This window comes from Suillus discolor, assembly GCF_016758755.1.
Source record: "Suillus discolor strain FC423 chromosome Unknown F5147scaffold_108, whole genome shotgun sequence".
Lineage (NCBI taxonomy): Eukaryota > Fungi > Basidiomycota > Agaricomycetes > Boletales > Suillaceae > Suillus > Suillus discolor.
Genome location: NW_024541355.1, coordinates 1 through 20175, shown reverse-complemented (window position 1 = coordinate 20175; position 20175 = coordinate 1). Strand labels below are relative to the sequence as shown.

The following is a 20175-nucleotide window of genomic DNA, read 5'->3' as shown; positions in this document are numbered from 1 at the left end:
GACAAGACGCATGGCAACTGATTGTTGGCAGGTCAGCGCTCAGCACGGACGGTTGGCAGATGACAGAACCGTACTAGCAGGTGGCAGAATCACACTCCGCGTGCCGATGGAAGCCTAAAGTAACGGAGCAGCCGTGATGAACCCCAGTCACGAACTAAATGCACATTAATCATATTCAGGTCTGGGCCATGGAATGTTTGACGGTATATGCCGTAGCAGATGACGATGATCGATGTTTTCTCACTCCAGGCCAAATCCAAATACGGACATGCCCTTGGAAATCACTTGAAGGCAAAGAGTCATGATGGCATCTCGAGATCTCGACTAACTGGTACAGCGCAACAGTTCTGCTGCATGAGCTAATTCCATGTCTACCACAAATCAGCGCGCTGCTAGTACTAGTTCAGGGGGTTCCATCATGCCAAGCCGCTGTTTGCCGTCCCCTGACCTCCTGAACACTGTAAATAGTACTGTGCCCTCAAAAACGAGGCGCTGGCTCCACTCCAGGGGTTGGCTGTTGCTAACTTTGGACTGTTCTCAGCCCCGGGCACCTGACGGAAACTGCAAGTGCCAGCACATACCTCGCAGAGCTGAGACGTCCACATTCATCAAGCATTTCAAGTAGGAGTGTGGCTTCTCGCCTTAAGATACTAATTGCACAATAGCAGAAGGGGGGGTTATTCGATTGAGACCTGATTTAGAAGTGGATATAGTATCTTGTTCATAACCTTACTGTACCTACCAGAACATGCGATGTGCACGGCACTTGACCTTGACTGTACAAGGGTTAGAAGTACGAACCAGCTCCAGCATACGTGCGCGAACTAGTAGTACTAGCAAGAGCCTCATCGCCAGACGAATCATCGTGTTCTAGTGTTAGCGTTTCCGTCTGTAGACGTGTATACTCGACGGAACCAGGTCTGAATGCTGGGGAAGGAAGTGTGTAGGGCTTTGCATGCACCGCTAAAATCCCTGTAGGTATCCGCGCTTGCAAGTCCTGCTGCTTAGGCACAGGCTGAAATGTCAACTGGCCGTCGTAAACAAAAAAAATGATCAGTACCCAATATTTCACGCAATTGAAACACCTCCGACTTACCGAATCGTTGATTTTCTTATAGTGTTTCAAAAATACGCTCACGCTCTCCAATTCATCCGCGACACGTCCTTTGCGTCCCCGCTTCTCGCGGTCCCGCCCTACTGCAATACCAAGCCCGCTTTCCTTCATGTCCTCAAGCTCCTTCTTTGCCCACAGTAACCATGCCACCGCCTCCCCGCCCTTTTCGCCCACTCCACTCTCTCCTGCATCAACGCCAAGCCACTTATGCGCAAGCGCTGTATGAAATGCCGATGCATCTGCAAGGTAACGACGCAGCTCGACGCAGACTTCTGCGTTGGAGTCTGGATTAGAAGACGAGGAAGATGGGCGTGTGGAGCCGAGCGTCATGACAAGCGCACGCGCAGAGGAGTAAAGCGACACGCATTCAAGGTGGAATTTAAATATCAGCGGGATGGAGGGGTGTGATTTTGGAAGCGGAGGGCCAGGGGATATGGCGTTGTCATATGCAGACTTGGAGAGAAACTTGCGAATTGCCAGAGTTTGCGCGTCAGCGAGTGCCATCCTAAAACATGGTATCCAACATGAGATGAGATGAAATGAGGGAGCGTACTGACTTTGCGAGGGCAGCATTGACCTCCTTCCTCAGATCGGGCGGCCTAACCGACGCACCCTCCCCTTTATCCCAATCCAACAACACCTTCTCGCTCACATAGGTAAAGATCCCGCTCGCTCTGCACAGCATTGTCACCGCAAAATTGAGCTTCTCGTCCTTTGCTTTTCTCTCGATTTCTGAGATCGCTCGATCATACTCATAAGAACCGAGACTTGCAACCGTCACACGCGCGAAATTCGACAGCGCAAAGGCATAAGTGAGCAACGAGGATGCAAGGTCCGCATGCAGCGATGCTAGAGCGACTCTTGGGGACATGTGAAATAGATGTGCGGACAGTGTCGTGCGCCAGCTGAATTCTTTGAATCTCAGGCTGGTCAGTCAAACACATATCGGATCACCATAAGACTCACGGGGTTCGGATTTCAGACGAATGTCCCCTGATACGACACAGGCCATGATCCCATGCAAGTATGGGAGGTAGTCATCGAGAACCTAGGGGATATATACTGTGCGAGCCCCGGATTGGAAACGGTCATGCACACCTTGATCAAGCGCAGATAATCCTTGTCGTCTGTGTCAGTGCGTTTGGTCACTTTCAGGACACCGCGTAGGTTTGCTCGCGCTTGGGTGGCTTCAGCGATGTGACTTGCATATGCATTGGATGCTGTGGTATCAACGCAAAAGTCTCCAAAAGAGATAGCGCCGGTAGTTGGGAGTTCGTAAAGATAGGTGCTCATTTTGCATTCATCAGCCACTGGCGGTAGAAACAAGCGACAAGTTAAGCTTAGGTTACTGTTCGATAAAAATAAGACGACTTCAATGAACAGGATAAAATGTGATCTGACCCAGGCTCGAACTGAGGACCTTCTGTGTGTTAGACAGATGCGATAACCAACTACGCCATCAGACCGATACCAAGGCAAGGAATATTTAGTATTTAATTATGTAATGGCCATATGCAGCAAAACTTTTTTCACCGCTTGCCCCATAAAATATTTCAAACGTGCAGTTAACCTCCCAAAGTCTTCCGACACATCAGATTGTTCATGTCGCCAAAATTTTGATTCCAACAATTCTAAGAAAATCTGCAATTTTCTATGTGGAGTCAGACATGAATTAGAGGCTGTACGATGCCGTGGGAGTTGGGTTCGAAGCTATGTATCGGTTCTGCAGATATCCCGACGAATTCTGATGCCGCACATACGGCCGCAGGCCTAGGGCTGTCCCGCACACCACGGCCCTTGCGTTATTAATACCAAGTCCGACTAGCTATTATAGTTAGCGGCTGTTGTACAGACGACTATTCGGATCCAAGTCAAGCTTGCAACGACTATAACCCCAACGCTACACGAGTGGAAGCTAGGGTAATGTACAGAGGTAAGTACCAGTGGTGCACCTCGTGCCGTCGCCAAAGCAGAACGTACAGAACTTGAGCTCAGAAATGATTGTGCTGCGTACTAATATGAAACCCAATGAGCATCACCAAATATCCGGAGATACTACTACTTCCGACTCCAACCCAACTTGAAGCTCAATTGCCACACATGCCATATAAATATCGGACATCGAGCTACCGGATCCTCACTCTCCGCACTTTTGGATTCACTGCACTTGACCAGGTTCCTTGCATCACCAACTGGTATCGGTAAACGCTTCGATAAGCCAGACATAACGATCAGACTGTTTCGTATCACCTTGCGTTGGGCACGATGAGTAGCAGCTTAGAGGGCTCGGCAAATAGTTTCGATGCATATGTGGCCATCATCGGGCCGACCCAAGTTGGTGGGCTTTTGAGCGCTGCATTATTTGGTTGTCTTGCCTGCCAGTCCTACTTGTATTTTACAAGATTCAGGAGCGATGGCTTCGCCCTGAAAGCAACTGTGAGTCGGTCAACTTTGCGATATATTCTTATTGATCGCGTCATATGTTTAGGTATCTGCAATCCTGTATGTTCTATGTTTGACTTGGTGGCTTCGATTGACATCCGCTCTGTAGTTTGATTCAGCTGGGCCAATTTGTCTGCATAATATTAACATTGCGGGCAATGACTGTCAGTGCCTATAGTGATCCATCTCGGCTCAACATCCTTCCTCTAGCGGCAGACCTGGTCATCATGTTGAGCGGCTTTACGGTATTCATCGTTCATGTAAGTGATCGATGTATATTAATTATTTGGCGCTTACGGGTGGTGTCAGTCATTTTACGCATTTCGACTTTGGAAGTTGACTAGAAGCCTTTTCTTCCCTATTCTTTGCGGAATGCTCTCTGTGGTCGCACAAATCTCCATGCTCATTCTCTCAGTAAGGGCGTTTTCTATGACGGACATCATGACGTTTATAGACAGTCAAATTGTGCTGATTGCGCTGTCTTGGATTGCACGTGCGGCCTGTGACTCCATCACCACCGTCGGCGTCACCTGGAGTCTGAAAAAGAAACGAGTCTCTGGTTTTAGAGAGTATGACTATGTATCCGACATCGCCTACCACTCCTTACCACATCTGTTATAGCACGGTGACGACGGTCGACCGCTTGATTCATTGGACACTTGGTAAGATAGGAAGCGTATTACTTGAGTGAATGCCTTCTAATGTTACCTCTACACAGAGAGTGCTCTGATCACCAGGTATTTACCTCTCTCATCAGTCGTTTCCTTTAATGATCTCTCAGTTTGACGACCATAACCGTGATAATCTTGGTAAGGATTTTACTTCCCTGAATGAAATGTTCTCTAACTAGCTCCAAGTTTACCGTCATGCCACAAAACTGTGAGTGCGTTGGTAATGCATCTGGCTACGACTGAAATGACGCAGTTGTGTGGTTTGGAATATGGTTGTTGTGGCCTAATGGTAATGATATGGAATACTTCAAATCAAATCAAAATACTGACCCGCATATTATGTAGTCGTAGGGAACTCCTTGTTAGCCTCGTCAGTCACCACATGGATCAGACAGATGATAAACGCGATGAACTTACCAACGTGACATACAGGTTGAATCGGCGGTTACTCCTTCGAGAGAATCGGAAGTCTTCAAGAGGTGATGCCCAGAGTCGCGGTGGTGGCTTGGTGAGCACAATTTAAATAACTGCGCATAAAATATAATTTTGTTTCAGAATGCAATTGGTTTCGCAGCTGGAGATATGCAATCACACAGACACTCGCTGGAAAACTTGAAGAACCGAGACGTTCAAGTTCAAGTGTTCCAAGAAACAGCGCGCCCAATCAATCAGGAACAAAACCGGGTTTCGAAGCCTGCAGTAGTTCATATAAGAGCATCTGTTTCAACAGATGGTGAAAGCAATTGTTAATTATGAAACGAGTGTACGACGAGATGGTGTATCAGTAGGATCCTTTAGGCATGAAAAATCGAACTGAGGACCTTCACAGCGTGTGTTAGACAGATGCGACAACCAACTACGCCATCAGACTGATACGAAAGGTTGCGATTTAAAATTCAAAGCCAAGGAATATTTGTTATTCAATTATGCCAGAACTTTTCACTGCTTGCTCAGATGCAGCCCTCTTCTCTCGACACTGCGGTTGGGAAGGAACCTGGGTTCGAAGCTATGCATCGGTTCTGCAGATATCCCGACGAATTCTGATGCTGTACATACGGCCGCAGGCCTAGTAGGGTGGTCCCGGGACCCGCGTTATTAATACAATGACGGTAGCTATTATAAGTAGCGGCTGTTGTACACAAGTTGTACAGACGACTTATTCGGATCCAAGTCAAGCTTGCAACGACTATTACACCAACGCTACACAAGTGAAGCTAGGGGAACGTACAGAAGTAAGTACTAGTGGTGCACCTCGTGCCGTCACCAAAGTAGAACGTACAGAACTTGAGCTTCATCAGAAATGATCGTCTAACCAATGACATCACCAAATATTCGGGGATTATTACTACTTCCGACTCCAACCCAACTTGAAGCTCAATTGCCACACATGCCATATAAATATCGGACATCGAGCTGCCGGATCCTCACTCTCCGCACTTTTGGATTCACTGCACTTGACCAGGTTCCTCGCATCACCAACTGGTATCGGCAAACGCTTTGATAAACCAGACATAGCGATCAGACTGTTTCGTATCACCTTGCGTTGGGAACGATGAGGAGTAGCTTACTAGAGGGCTCGGCAAATAGTTCTGATGCATACGTGGCCATCATTGGGCCGACCCAAGTTGGTGGGCTTTTGAGCGCTGCATTATTTGGTTGTCTTGCCTGCCAGTCCTACTTGTATTTTACAAGATTCGCGAGCGATAGCCTCGCCCTGAAAGCAACTGTGAGTCGATCAACTTTGCAATATATTCTTATTGATCGCGTCGTGTTTAGGTATCTGCAATCATGTATGTTCCATGTTTAACTTGGTGCCTTCGATTGACATCCGTTCTGTAGTTTGATTCAGCTGGGCCAATTTGTCTGCATAATATCAACATTGCAGACAATGACTGTCAGTGCCTATAGTGATCCATCTCAACTCAGCATCCTTCCTCTAGCGGCAGACCTGGTCATTATGTTGAGTGGCTTTACGGTATTCATCGCTCATGTAAGTGATTAATGTATATTAATCATTTGGCGCTTACGGGTGGTGTCAGTCATTTTACGCATTTCGACTTTGGAAGTTGACTAGAAGCATTTTCTTACCTATTCTTTGCGGAATGCTCTCCGTGGTCGCACAAATCTCCATGATCATTCTCTCAGTAAGGGCGATTTCTATGACGGACATCATGACGTTTATAGACAGCCAAATTGTGCTGATTGCGCTGTCTTGGATTGCACGTGCGGTCTGTGACTACATCACCACCGTCGGCGTCACCTGGAGTCTAAGAAAGGGACGAGTCTCTGGTTTTAGAGAGTATGACTATGTATCCGATATCGCCTACCACTCCTTACTACATCTGTTATAGCACGTCGACGATGGTCGACCGCTTGATTCATTGGACACTTGGTAAGATAGGAAGCGTCTTACTTGAGTGAATGCCTTCTAACGTTACCTCTACACAGAGAGTGCTCTGGTCAATGGGTATGTACCTTTCTCATCAGTCGTTTCCTTTAATGATCTCTCAGTTTGACGACCGTAACCGTGATGATCCTGGTAAGGATTTTACCACCCTTATCTTCCCCGAATGAAGTGTTCTCTAACTAGCTTCAAGTTCATGGTCATGCCACAAAACTGTGAGTGGGTTGGTAATGCATCTGACTACGACTGAAATGACGCAGTTGTGTGGTTTGGAATATGGTTGTTGTGGCCTAATGGTAACGATATGGAATACTTCAAATCAAATGAAAATACTGACCCGCATATTGTGTAGTCGTAGGGAACTCCTTGTTAGCTTCGTCAGTCACCAAATGGATCAGACAGATGATAAACGCGATAAACTTACCAACGTGACATACAGGTTGAATTGGCGGTTACTCCTTCGAGAGAATCGGAAGTCTTCAAGAGGTGATGCCCAGAGTCGCGGTGTTGGTTTGGTGAGCACAATTCAAATAACTGCGCATAAAATATAATTTTGTTTCAGAATGCACTTAGTTTCGCAGCCGGAGATATGCAATCACAAAGAGACTCGCTGCAAAACTTGAACAACCAAGACGTTCAAGTTCAAGTGTTCCAAGAAGAAGAGCTCGATCAATCAGGAACAGAACCGGGTTTCGAAGCCTGCAGTAGTCCATATTCAACAGATTATGAAACGAGTGTACGACGAGATGGTGTATCAGTAGGGTCCCTTAGGCATGAAAATTGATTGAAGCTTTGTTTGTAAGTGAATGTTCCTCGGTTGACTGGCCATAGCAGCTGCATGTGAGTTGCGGACTCGAACGTTCGTTTTCTACCAAGTGCCTGCGGCATTTAGACCAGCATCGATCGTTAGAAATGAATAACGAGCGATATCAATCGTAAGTAAGGATGACACGAACAGAACGAACATCTCGGTACATCTTGAACCTCAGAGTGGCAGTCTTCAAACGTCAAAGACCCACGCCTGCAGTAGTGCGGTGAGGCGGTATCGCTCCGAAACTACAGGAGACCTTCCACAAGACCTTTCACGCCTTTTGTCCCAACAATTCTTTCCAACCTGAACTTATCATACTTGGAATAAATCACCTTTGACATTACATCAGAAGCCTCCACCCCATCATCGAGGAATGGGAAAGACAGGAACTCGGAGAAGAACTGAGGGTGTTCTGGAGGGCCATAGAAAATGAGATTGCGGATGCCTCTGATCTTGTATCTGCAGATACAGGAATCGCTGTGTAAACCATAATTTTACATATGTTTGAATGACATACCTGCGGTAAAAATGGAACCGCTCGCTAACGAGCAAAAATGCCTTTTTACCGGAGAAAAAAGTTTCTCGTGCTCGAGAAATGTCCTGATTGGTAGAGTATCTACATGTAGTTAGTTGACGTCCTCGGGTTTTGTTTTTTTATGCGGAGCTCACTCAGAGAGTACAGTGAAGCTCAGGGAAGACTGCTTCCGGAAGTGGTTGTGCACGCGTATGAAATCGAACGAGGAAGGTATGAAGATCACTGTGTTGGCACTCTGTACCGCGGATTTGAGTACTTTTGGTAGTAGCTTAACATGATGTAAGATGAGAGAAGTCAAGGTTGGAGTCGCAGAACTTACTTGAGTGGTGAAATATGCAAATCTCTTTTCGGGTTCGTCCTTGGGGTTCGCACAGTCGAAAGGAACAAACGTCTTTGCATTGTTAAGGTTGAATTCATGAGGCAATTAAGAAGGCACTCACTTGGTCGATAGACTCCGGAACCTGTATGGCAGGCCATATTTTTTCGACTCTGACCTTCCCTGCAGCATTTTTGAGCGTGGTGTTAAACAGCGCCCTCAATTCTGGCATCTCGAACGGTGACAAGAGGATGGACTGTCGAAGGTATGCCGAACTTGCGGAGACTAAGTCATCGTGCACAATGGATTGTCAAGAAGAAACCCACTGGCCGTCTAAATACCATGGCTTGATACGTGAGAAGTCGGCGTCATGGGAATCTTTTGGCAGGTTGTTCATGTGTGAAAGGACATACTGACATGCACATAATCAGAAAGAGGATTAACATGAAGAATGGTACAAGCGCACCTGGACATGCTCCCAATTTTGCATTGTCAGTGCATTCATTTGGTCTATCACTAATATCTCGATTGATGACAAAAAATCTGCGCTTCTGAAGAGAAGTTACAATTGACCGTTGTATTGGGTTCGCACAATAAACGCACTTTTCTTTCTCGATTGACATCCTCAACCCGAGCGGACTTGCAAAAATGATATCACAACCATAAAAATCGGCAAATAATTTGACACTTTTCCTTGTGAGTTTAATTCCAAGTCTGAAATTATCATCGACATTGCCCTTGAACGTTTCAACATGGTCTCGAGGGTATGTCCCAGGTTCTGCGACTGCCAACTTATCGACTGCATCGGGTGGAAGAGCATACTCAGATAGGAAGCGAGAGTGGTTTTCGATTTGATATGCCGGAGAGGGCGTGTGTGTGGTTAATGCATTGAGCCAAGCGAGTGCCGACGAACGAAACGGGAGAAGAACGAGTACGGAGGGTCGAGTAAAACCTTGATCTTGAACGTCCTCTGGAGGAGAGACTGAAGCAGCTTTCGCATGTGCGAGACGTTCATTGTTTTTCAAAACTCGTCTTCGCTTTCTGTGTTTTTCTATTAACACGGCTGAGTCTAAAGATGGGAAGCAACAAACTTTGTGACGTGGTCCAGCGCGTGCAATGCAACGGCATCTCGTACACTTCGGTGATCCTCCAGAGAAAGTGCAGGATTATATAGATCAAGGTGGGCGGACAAGATCGAGAGTAGATTATCTTGTATCTGCTTTTGATCTGAATTGTACATATATCAATATCATGACATGCGGTACACCGCTAAGCATACCTGACGACTGCTTCGATTGTCGCGTTTGAAATGGGCCCCTCAAACGCTCTGATATCTGGTGATCATTCCATGAATAGTCCGACAACACGATGATATACTACAAGGTGCAACATACTGCTGTTTTTTTGGCCAGTTTTTTCGATGGAGGGATGTTATCTTCGTTTCGTAAACTAAACACAGTTGTTAATTTGCCAACTTTCTCCCTCGAAGACGTCCAACGTCGTTGATCCACAGAACTTCTTGATGCATCTGATGCAAGCTCAGTATTTGGTCCGTAATGCTGTTCGTATGTCGAAGTAATATCTGACGGAGTACCTTTGAGTACATTTCGTTAAACCACACTGGTAATGTACCTTGTGGATCCACATCGTCATTTTCTTCGTTACCTCCCAAGACCTCGTCATCTGTGCCGTTGTTAGTTCTATCGCATAACATCGAGGGGCCTGGGTCCAAGGTAACGTCTTCTACCAGCTTAACCGTCTTCCGTTTGTTTAATTTCTCGGGTGCTGGCGAATCCTCATCCCGTGTTCTTTTTCTGCTTTTCAAAGCAGATACATTTAGTAGAGTCAGGAGACGAGTCGTGGGGGTGTTGACATTCTCGCCGAGGTCCATGGTATACTGTAATTTTGAGAGTGGACGCTCGTCGAGATATTGATCGTAAAAAAACACGATCACACGATCAATCATGTGACCACGACGCGCTCAGGGTACTTTTAGACTTTAGTTGATTCTTGCCGCATATTTGATAATCTTTCCTTCGTTGTAACGTAAACCACTGCTTCATGGTTTTAGGCGTCTCGCCGAAGTCGCAGAAGGAGAACTGATGTTATGCAAGTAATTATCGCATCCGATTATCAGGCCGAACAGCATTTATGAGATTGAGTACCGTACATGCCGTGCTCCACGTTCCACTTTTAGGTTGCAGGGACTCGGAAGCTGTTAGCTTCGGCCTAACACACCGGTCGCGCTCGCTGCCGGTGAGCTCGAAATCTTCGTTATCCTTGGTATCCCTCTTAAGGCTTGGTTTACTTAGCCGTATGGGCGGAGATGAAAGCAGGGTTCATCAAGCAGCTATAAAGTTCAGAAGGTGTGTTTTCCTGCATCTCTGTTATCTACTAGTGATGAACCTTGCTTCCATGTCCGCCCTTCCTTTCGAGCTGAAGCAAGATATTTTTGAAAATGCGGCCAATAGTGACCGTCGTTCGGCCTTGAGTCTGACCCCAGTTGCTCGGCGAGTACAGTTCTGGTGAGTCAATTCACAAGGAAACGAAGACAAACGGTGTTATGCGATCACAGAGCGGAGCCTGTTATCTACAACTGTGTCGCACTGCAATATGGAGGTAGCGATTCAGCAAGGGTCTTGGAGGGATTTATTTCTGCCACCAAGACCAAGACCGCCTCGTTTTTTGCTAGATATGTCAAGATACTGCCTCTCTCTGACATTCCGACGTGCTCCATGATGAAGATTCTTGTATTTGAGAGTGTGGCCATACACTCCGTTAGTCGTCGGGCAATTTGTCGTTGCCAGCTCCATCCGCCCTGCTCATCTGTCTTTTTGAGTCGAGCACCTTGCAGCGCGTGGTCGTGCTCCTAACTTTACCCTTCCATTTTTCCAGGAGCTCACGCATCTGGAACTACATTATACCTGGGGGTAGTTGATGGCCTAGGCAGCGAATTTTGCGATGCTCCCGCAATTGACCCACCTCGCATTTGCATTCGGTTCACCATACTCGTGCAGCTTTATAGCCGGCTATGGCACAACATTGGTAAATTGCAGCAGCTGAAGGTCTGCGTGCTTCGTTGCATGCTCAGCGAGGATGACCTCGGCCGAAGTAGCGATTGTCGATTCCATTGTAGATCCTCGTGTCGTCGTCGTGGGTTGACGCAGTTTGAGTTAGGAGAGGTGGGCGACAACGACGAGGATGACGAGGATGATGGTGAGAATGACGGGAGGGAGGTTTCACAGGCGAGGTGGGCGAGTGGTTTGTGGAATGAGAGGGTAAATTTATGGTACGAAGCAGAGGCTCCGTCATAATTGTCGTTGAGCGTCATGAGGATGAAGATCCAGTCATATCCATTGACCAGAGCACCGCGGATGACTTTCTGCCTAAGATATAGCGAATTGGAAATTCGAACCGAAAAGTTGACAGGATTTACTTACTCGAGGAACTTTCCGTATGCGAACATCTTACATACTGCCTGAGGAACATCGTCTGAGGGATTGCAAAGCTTAGCGTCTATAACGAAGAAGCTCCGTGGCATACTCATCTTCATTTCATAAGGGCTCATAGATTTCACATAGAAATCTAGATGAAAAAATGAGCTGTGCGATTGAAATAAGTCAAGGCAGATTCACTAGCGTCGCGTTGACTTGCTACTATGGCAGTGTAATCTATAAAAAGGGTCGACAAACTCGACAGACTGACAATCGTGGCTGGAACATCCTGTTTCATGTTGAGTACCATGCGCGTATTTGATGGCAGCATTGCAGATGCACGGAAGAAGAACGCTTCAATCCATGCACGAGCGCTTGCTTCAGTCTGGCGGAGTATGAGAGTAATATAAAGGTTCACAGATCATTGACATACTATAGAAATGTGACCTCCCAAAAAATGCAATTGACGAGACAAATATGCGGAAGACCAAAGTTTGATCATTATGTCCGAGTAGACTTGTGACCAGTCGGCAAACCGTCGTATACAATCACACATTCCCTTCGCCTCTCGTCGACTGAGCGCGTCCGAGCCGCCATCAAGATCCTCCGTCGTCAACGCCTTAGGCCGGAAAGCATCCTCAATGTCCTACCTTCTAACCGAAGCAGAAGCAGTACCACATCTCACTCGATATCTCAACACAACGGGACGCCTACGAAAGACCTTCGGTGATTTACCGCTTCCTCGCAAGCCACCAGACTGACGCAATTCCCTCTCCTATTAGAAAGTTATCAAAAGCCATCGAACGCTGCACGTCCCCACGAACGCAACAAACTCCCTCTCCTCTCCCTCCCATGAAACACACTGTATCAAAATGTACATCACTCACTCGCCTACACGGAACCTCACTCAACGACGCTTACAAACGCATCGTAAATGGCCCACACGGCTCATAGGACCATTCATGATATATCCGTTTAACATAGTGCTGCCGCGGTCCGGTCCAGAACCACGGTTCGAACCGGACTTTTGGTCCGGTTCTCTGTGGTTCGGTCCATGGTTCCCTCACCAGCCAGAACCGGACCGGAAAGCGGTTCTGGGATCTGGACCTTCACTAGTGGTCTGGTTCTGGTTCGACTTTCCCGAACCTTCCCGAACCGTTCCTTGACCTTCGAATTCCCTCGACTTCGACACCAACCACGACGACATCGGTGTCCATGTCGACATCAAAACACCGTCTTCGAGATTTGCATTATTTGTTAATCAGGCTACTGTTAGCCTTTTTGAAGGTAAGTACTAATCAATTTATTCTCAAGACTCTGACATATGTTTACCTATATCACAGATATCAGATATCTACTTGTTCTAGTCTATATGCTTCCTGGATAGTCATGATCCTCCACCGGTTCTCAACTCTAACAGATCTCCTTGGATATTGTCGCTCTGTGGTGTTAGGCTATGTGCCATGCATAAAACAGGGTGCCGACCAAAAAACTGTGAGTTATTTGCCTGACGATGTCTGAAGACTGCTGTGCTCTGAACGCTGACGGCACCCTCAAGGATGCTTCTGAAATTACCTTTTTTAATGATCCTGACGATAAAGTACCATTGCCCCAGGTCGCATCTTCTGCCCAGCCATCCTCTTCCACTACATCCGCAAAGGACGCCTTCTCCGTTCTAGGCAGTTCTGTTCCCTCTGAACGCGCTTTCTCCAGCGTGGGCATCACATCAACTCTGCGCCGCAACGCACTCGCATCATCCACTTTCTCCGCGCTACAATTGATGAAGGCAGCCTATAAGAATGGACATGTGTCAGCAGCAGTAGAGGCAGAAGGGTATGCAGTTGGTATGCAGTTAGACTAGCTACCCAATGTCATGTAGATGTCTTGTGAATGTTTTTTCCATTGCTTGAAAAATTTTCGGTTCGGTTCGCGTTCGGACCAGACAAGAACCGGACCAGACCATTGAGAACTGTTCTCAATGGTCTGGTTCTGGGTTCGACAATTTTAAAGAACCAAACCATGGTTCGGTTCTTGGTTCTCATCAAGGACCCTCTGAACCGGACCGAACCGGACCACGGCAGCACTAGTTTAACAAGCCCATCATTCCTTGTACAAGCTCGCCCTAGGCGACCGAGTACGCGTATATAAATGTTAACTGTTAGACCCAGAATCACGACAGCACATACAAAGTCATATCTCAAGACAAGTGGCGCGTCTAAAACGGCCAGCGGGAACAGCGGACTGGTGGGGGCATGCCCTACACCAGGGCATTCACGCACTCGATATTATCACAGGGACACAGGGGGTCCTTTAGAGTAGACTAGAGAGTAGTGTCCTACATAGAGTACCACTCTGCAAAGGACAGAAATTGGAATTAAAAAAAAAAAAAAGATCCTCCGAGATGGCCACAAGTCCCTGTAAGGCTGATGCATCAATTCTGCTAGTTATAGGTGATAGGTAATGCATCAACTATGTACATTACCAAGCTTTCCGATGCATGATTGATGCATCAGAACGTGCAAGTTAGCAGACCTTTAATGGGCTATGGTCTGTAGACTGTAGCACTTTCAGTCAATGATATTTCTTTTTTGGTCCTCGACAACCAAGAAACCTATATATGAAGATCTAATATTCAGTTGGTCAAATCTCAGTTCGCATTGTGCCTTCCACTTTGCCGAGCTTCTATTTGGTACCTTCCTTGTTCAAAACGGATCTCATTTTAAGCCGCTTGACCGATGACATATCCCAAATGAGTCAAATACGGAGATTTGCAAGCAGGTTTGGAGCGGGCATATTTACATTTAGGGCACTCACTCGCACATTTCTAGTCACAATTAGATGTGATATATTCCAGGTATTGATCAAGTCACAAATACAGATAGCATACACAAAAATGCGAAAAATTACCTATAACAGGCCCATCTGGATTCTGGGTTGTAGGTGCTTCTACAGCGTACAGCCACACAGGCGGATATGTGGCATGAGTAAACCTGCGTGTTGGACGCCAGACGGGAAAGGTATATCTATGAGAAGTGAGCGAGTGACAGGCTGACAGCGAGTGAGAGCAGACAGCGGGTGAGAGCAGACAGTGGGCGAGTGCGAGACAGCGGGCGAGGGCAGACAGCGGGCGAGAGACGGTGGGCGAGAGCAGATAGTGGGTGAGTGCGAGACAGCGGGCAAGAGACGGTGGGCGAGAGCAGATAGCGGGTGAGTGCGAGACAGCGGGCAAGAGACGGTGGGCGAGAGCAGATAGTGGGTGAGTGCGAGACAGCGGGCAAGGGCAGACAGCGGGCGAGAGACGGTGGGCGAGAGCAGATAGCGGGTGTGTGAGAGACAGTGAGCAAGCGAGAGCCAGCCAGCAAGAACAGCAAGCGTGTGAGAGGGAATGTGCTGAGGTGCAGGGATAGGATTGGGTAGTATTAGCAGTTATCAGATAATACTGTCATGCAGTATTCACCTAGCGCCGCTGAGCCTTGCAGGGTCTGAGTAATGGACCGGAGTGGTTACAGGTGTTGGGTGTTGTCCGGAATGGCGAAGGGAGTGAACATTGGCGGTTAATGAAGATAGTACCTGTAGCGGATGGACCACGCACCTTATTAGACTACTCAACAAACACCTCGACTCCAAACAACTTGGTCCCACTATTGGAAGACATAGCTGTGTGAAAATCATTTGAATGAAAGATGGAATTGCATTAAAAACATACCTATGAGGGTTGAGAAAGTAGTAGATTGAAGATAAGTGTTGAATGGAACAATGTTGTTCACAGACAAAAATGGACCATGGTTGCGTCTGAATCAAATTATTGCAGTGGTCAGACCATAACGGTGGCTCGAGTTTACAGATTATTTATGGCGCAGTAGTATATATTGGTTGTTGTAGATTAGGCTTATGAATGCAGTTTAGTGCATCCATTGTTACAAGTAACATCGGTCACATGGCCCCCCTATCATTTTCCCTTCATCCTCGCCCTCACCATCTACCGGCTCGTCCTCCTTTACCGACTTTCCGTTGACCGGATCCTTGGGACCATTCCCGCCCCTCGCATCACCCGCCTCTATGCACGTGCACGCACGTTCATCCCCTGATTCGACCACCAATGTGGTCCCGCACCTATGACTCGGTCTGACTCGTGCCACCAATGTGGCTTTCCTCTTTCTGTTCCTTCTGACTGCGGATTCCCGCACGTTGTATTCTTACCGTTGGTTCGTTCCAACGTTCCTTGGTCTCATTCCACATTCGACCACCCATCACTAATCCGGCTATGTTGCCAACGCACCTATACCATTCTCGTTTCCCCTTTACCCTTACCTACTGTGCGGTAGCCTTGCCCTTAACCCTCTCCACTTAGTATAAGTAGTCGGTCACCCTGTACTAGATTCTCTAACTTGAATCTACTCAATCTTCCCTGGAACATACTTCCCTCTGAACGCCCCTTTGGCTTCAGTCTCTAGTATCTTTTCTTAGTTGCTCATCGCGACTAAGTCTACCTCGATCGACCTCATCGTACGGACAAGATAGTCCTTACCTTGAGCGACTTCACAGACATCCGTCTACGAAGTCACATGACACGCGCGTACTGTGATTGCTGCCGACTCGTCGTCGCCAGCCTCACTTGCTATACCAGATCCTTCCGGTTACGTCACGAACGTTAGCAGACGATGCCCCTCTTAGGGCTCCGCCTAACAGATCTATTTGAGTGCATAACATGCACTAGGTCAAACACTCACTGGTCTGTCGGAGACCAGTCCCAGCGAGTCGTCTGGGCAGCTATCTTTGACAGATGCTGCATGTGGACATGCACCCCATCACATCCCGCTGCCAGGTAACCTACTGAGCCAATGAATTGCATCAGTAGCTCCTTTGATGTCGGGGTCTTCCAGTTCATTATCTTGTCGACTTTGTGAGGGTCCAGCCTGATACCGCCATCATCAACCATGTGGCCAAGAATAGTGAGTTCATTCTTGAAGAGTTGCAGTTTATGGGCGCTCAAATAGAAGTGATTAGCGCGAAGCGTATCGATAACGGTGCGGACATGCTTTGCGTGAGCATCAGCTGTGTCCGAATATATGACTATGTCATCTAGGTACACGTCCATGAACACACCGATGTAGGGCCCAAATATGTGGTTCATCAGGGACTGGTAAGTGTTACGACAAACGGTCGTGTGCGACTAGGATAATCTAACAGCGACAACCACGACAGTGGTACTGAGTGCTGAGAGTCGTCGGCCTTCACAGACAAGCAAAGGTTGCGTACTCGAACGTAGCTCGTGGTGGTTAACGAGGGGTTATGCTGAGATGATAGCGGTTTACAGACAGTGAGAGGCGTCACTGAAGGTACGAGTCGATGTCGGGCAGGTAGCTTTAGCGGGACAAGGAGTTCAAGGGTAAACCTAGTTGATTAGACTAGTTTCTGGGTAGTACCTAGTAAGATTAAAGTAAGGAACGTCTACTTTAATCTTCGACCTTATATAAGGCTACTCTATCGTGTCTAAGCTCAGCTCGAAGCTGGGTTCTAATCTGCTTATCTACATGAGTCAGAGATAGTGTCCATGAGGCGGGCTTCTATCGTAGATAGCGTCTATGCGGTATGCTTCTATCAGAGATAGGATCCACGTGGTATCCTTCTATCAGTACATGAGGCAACATGAGGCTTGCCTTCTATCTTGATAACATAAATAGGTCTTCTAGACCTATGTCGTCATGTCATGTCACGTGCGGTCCAGACCGCTTATCTAAGCTGGCAGTTGCCGCTTATCGTCTATCGTCATCTATCATCATCTGTCGTCTATAGAGCTGGTGAGGCTCCGGTATCGTCTATAGCCGTGCGGTGGCAGAGGGCTCTCTGCTGGCGGGGGACTCATGCCATGTTACTGTAACAGTAAGTGGCTCCTGCATTGCAATCGCCTATCTGCATAATGTGACTGATCATCATACCATCAGGTGTTGCGAATAGAGACTTAGGCACGTCTTCCGGGACGATACAAATCTGTTCATAGGCGTCTTTACCATCAAGTAGGGAGCGAAACGGATGTGAAGCAACATTTCATAGTATTGTGTCAATATCTGGGAGGGGAGAAGCGAGTTTGCGGGTGTTCTTGTTTCGCTGCCTTGTGTCAAGTACGGTATGTAACCTCAGTTCACCATCCTTCGTCGCCTTTTTCATCATTATCATGGGCACCGCGTTGGTCCCGCTAAAGAATTCCCAGCGGCCAGATCGGATGTAGTCATCCCGTTTGGTATGCCATAATGGACGAAGGGCCTCTGGACATTTGGATTGTCACCAAGAGTAGGTGTATCCCTCGTCGATGAGGGGAATGACGTGATTGATTGCTCGAAGAGGTGGTAACGGCGTTTCTACCGCTTCTTTGCAGATGTCTGCAGCATACTGACGAAGTTCAGAGGTGTGCTTCCCAATTTTATCAGTGGACAGGTCTAGTCCTCGCAGTTCCAGCACTTGGGTCTGCGAACCACACACGGGCAATGGTTTGATGCTACGGATCTTAATTTCGGATGGGTTGAACCCCAAGAGGACTTGATGTTGGAACAGGAAGGGCATCCCTAGAATCACGTCGTAAGACTCTAGGTTGGCTATGTCAAAGGTATGTGGACATTTAATGTCTTGATACGTCAACTCAGCACGTGTGGTAGCTTTGACGGTGCTTCTGGATCCAGACACTGCCAGCTGCAATGGGATCAGTTTTTCCAGCAGGTCATACGGTAACTTCAGTTGGTCCACTATTGTGCTTGAGACGAAATTGGTGAGTGATCCAGAGTCAAGTAATGCTCGACATGGCTTATCATTCAACAGTACAACGACAACTATGGACTTAGGCAATATCCTTGTGGTGGACTTGGGTCTAGCGGCCTGTCACTGCAAAGTTCGGAGTTCAGGTAAGTCCGCTTTAGAATGGGAGGACATCCCACAGAACAACTCACCAGTTTTGTCAGGTCCGTCGTCCTCGTCGCTTGATTCGCACGTCAAGAGTCCAGGGATGTCATCTGTCGATTCCTCGCTTTCAGGGACTTCAAAATCGCTGCTTCCCCATTCCGAAGTCACCCAGGACGAGCTGTCTGAGTCTTTGGGGTCAGTGGACTCGTCAACATGTCTGGTCTTCACTAGTTTGTCTTGGTTGAAGAGTTTCAGAACGGTGAGCCACCCTACGATATCAAAGGTGGGGTCACTCAATTGAGAATAGTACACTATATACTTATCAAGGTTGTGCTTGTCGCTAAGCAGGTAGGTATCGTGATCTCCCCACATCGTCAGACTGAAACGATCGCGTCGGTATGGGCTGAAGTGAGGGTCAACGAGCTCATCCGAGAGTAGGGGAACGGCTACCCTTAGTTTAGCTAGTGCGCGGTGAGTCACGACTAAGTGTCTCACATGCTCAAGTTCTTCCAATTGACTCAGATCATCGCGCAATTCGATAGCAAAGCCGTAAAGGCCTTGTGTCGTACCTTCTGCCAATGCAGCTGACCTGATGTCAGCAGACATTACGCCTACTGCATTCGATCGTAGGGAGGTGGTCCTCAGTTGTTGGTAGGGAGGGAGTCAGTGTCGTTTAGGACAGTCTTTGGCAAGGTGACCAGTCTGTTCGCATTCGAAACACTGATTGAGATCCTTTAGCTTACGAATAGTCTCAGTGCTCTTAGCATTGCGGTGGGTAGTCTCGCGGCCAATCGATTTGTTTCTGGTACGTCTGGAGTTTTTATAATCACGGGACCTGGTTGATGATGGCCCATTGTGGTTGACCGCATTAGCTGAGAGGGATTGGGTGTGGGAACAGTTATCCCTTCGATGGGTACGTTGGTCACGTCGACTAGATCTGGCCCCTTGGTCTGCGGCTCTGGCAGCCAAGGTAGGATTCAATGCTATCAGGATGTTCGGGTCTCTTGCGTTCTCGAGGAATGCTTGTTCAGTACGTAGAGCCTTCCTCTCAATAGTATCCATACTAACGGTGTTGGGATCATAACCTTTGTCTACCAGGGAAGCTTTAATGTAAGGCTTACAGTTCATCCAGAACTGTCGTACTAACTCACGTTCTCCAACATCTCCCATGGTATCAGCTAGTTCTCGGAGTCGACGTATGTAATCGCGCATGGAGAAATGTCCTTCTTGTCTGCACTCTAGGAACTTTTGCCTTTGTTGCATCCGGAAGTCGGAGGGGAAGACATAGTCGAATAGATGTTCAAAGAATTCGGTGAGTGAGTACTTTTACTTTAAGTCTAGAATGTCGCACTCATAGAATCTATATGCGCTGCCACCTAGATATTTGCCAAGCATCTTCAGGCTCTGTGTTACAACCGCTATCTCATACTTTTACATTCTTACGATATGCCTTCCTTTCTTGAACTTGTACTTACTATCTCACGATGACTTGGTCTGTGCGCACATATGGATCTATTTAAGCACATGTATTACGCTTGTATTCTTCACTTGAAA

At 47.4% G+C, this 20175-nt stretch overlaps 8 protein-coding genes and 1 non-coding gene across 9 annotated transcripts; 5 read left to right on the top strand and 4 right to left on the bottom strand.

Annotated features, from left to right (window-relative positions):
• Positions 1 to 655: 655 nt before the first annotated feature.
• On the bottom strand, positions 656 to 2546 carry F5147DRAFT_725329 (BRO1 domain-containing protein). Its single transcript, XM_041439111.1, has 5 exons — positions 2213 to 2546; positions 2081 to 2162; positions 1672 to 2026; positions 1097 to 1619; positions 656 to 1027 (listed from the first exon to the last, which is right to left on the bottom strand). The coding sequence occupies exons 1-5, from the start codon at positions 2405 to 2407 to the stop codon at positions 788 to 790; spliced, it is 1395 nt and encodes a 464-aa protein (XP_041286018.1). The 5' UTR covers positions 2408 to 2546; the 3' UTR covers positions 656 to 787.
• On the bottom strand, positions 2507 to 2580 carry F5147DRAFT_t120. The gene has a single exon. It is a non-coding gene; the product is annotated as a tRNA-Val (tRNA).
• Positions 2581 to 2995: 415 nt separating this feature from the next.
• On the top strand, positions 2996 to 4389 carry F5147DRAFT_30425 (uncharacterized protein). The gene is made up of 6 exons (XM_041429123.1): positions 2996 to 3047; positions 3148 to 3550; positions 3603 to 3616; positions 3666 to 3816; positions 3866 to 4218; positions 4275 to 4389. Exons 2-5 carry the CDS (start codon positions 3380 to 3382, stop codon positions 4175 to 4177), a joined length of 648 nt encoding a protein of 215 aa, XP_041286017.1. The 5' UTR covers positions 2996 to 3047; positions 3148 to 3379; the 3' UTR covers positions 4178 to 4218; positions 4275 to 4389.
• On the top strand, positions 4319 to 5057 carry F5147DRAFT_30422 (uncharacterized protein). Its single transcript, XM_041429122.1, has 3 exons — positions 4319 to 4365; positions 4414 to 4735; positions 4783 to 5057. The coding sequence occupies exons 2-3, from the start codon at positions 4451 to 4453 to the stop codon at positions 4975 to 4977; spliced, it is 480 nt and encodes a 159-aa protein (XP_041286016.1). The 5' UTR covers positions 4319 to 4365; positions 4414 to 4450; the 3' UTR covers positions 4978 to 5057.
• A 722-nt stretch (positions 5058 to 5779) lies between these two features.
• Positions 5780 to 7392, top strand: F5147DRAFT_658296 (uncharacterized protein; the record flags this gene model as incomplete). Its single annotated transcript, XM_041434418.1, has 11 exons — positions 5780 to 5953; positions 6004 to 6017; positions 6067 to 6217; positions 6267 to 6526; positions 6579 to 6619; positions 6676 to 6694; positions 6739 to 6766; positions 6825 to 6846; positions 6984 to 7008; positions 7071 to 7146; positions 7264 to 7392. 11 exons carry the CDS (start codon positions 5780 to 5782, stop codon positions 7390 to 7392), a joined length of 939 nt encoding a protein of 312 aa, XP_041286015.1.
• A 295-nt stretch (positions 7393 to 7687) lies between these two features.
• F5147DRAFT_586978 (DUF1253-domain-containing protein) lies at positions 7688 to 10184 on the bottom strand (the record flags this gene model as incomplete). The annotated part of the gene is made up of 12 exons (XM_041431959.1): positions 7688 to 7901; positions 7960 to 8058; positions 8112 to 8245; positions 8297 to 8368; positions 8418 to 8568; positions 8620 to 8705; positions 8760 to 8844; positions 8897 to 9334; positions 9385 to 9520; positions 9573 to 9627; positions 9688 to 9875; positions 9926 to 10184. 12 exons carry the CDS (start codon positions 10182 to 10184, stop codon positions 7688 to 7690), a joined length of 1917 nt encoding a protein of 638 aa, XP_041286014.1.
• A 391-nt stretch (positions 10185 to 10575) lies between these two features.
• F5147DRAFT_30250 (uncharacterized protein) lies at positions 10576 to 10871 on the top strand. Its single transcript, XM_041429113.1, has one exon. The coding sequence runs from the start codon at positions 10610 to 10612 to the stop codon at positions 10820 to 10822; it is 213 nt and encodes a 70-aa protein (XP_041286013.1). The 5' UTR covers positions 10576 to 10609; the 3' UTR covers positions 10823 to 10871.
• Positions 10872 to 11209: 338 nt separating this feature from the next.
• On the bottom strand, positions 11210 to 12229 carry F5147DRAFT_787475 (uncharacterized protein; the record flags this gene model as incomplete). Its single annotated transcript, XM_041442963.1, has 4 exons — positions 11210 to 11679; positions 11734 to 11878; positions 11929 to 12112; positions 12161 to 12229. The coding sequence occupies 4 exons, from the start codon at positions 12227 to 12229 to the stop codon at positions 11313 to 11315; spliced, it is 765 nt and encodes a 254-aa protein (XP_041286012.1). The 3' UTR covers positions 11210 to 11312.
• A 483-nt stretch (positions 12230 to 12712) lies between these two features.
• Positions 12713 to 13181, top strand: F5147DRAFT_725298 (uncharacterized protein; the record flags this gene model as incomplete). The annotated part of the gene is made up of 3 exons (XM_041439110.1): positions 12713 to 12936; positions 12971 to 13025; positions 13078 to 13181. Coding segments are annotated over 2 exons (279 nt in total), but the record flags the coding sequence as incomplete, so codon positions are not given.
• Between the last annotated feature and the right edge of the window lie 6994 nt (positions 13182 to 20175).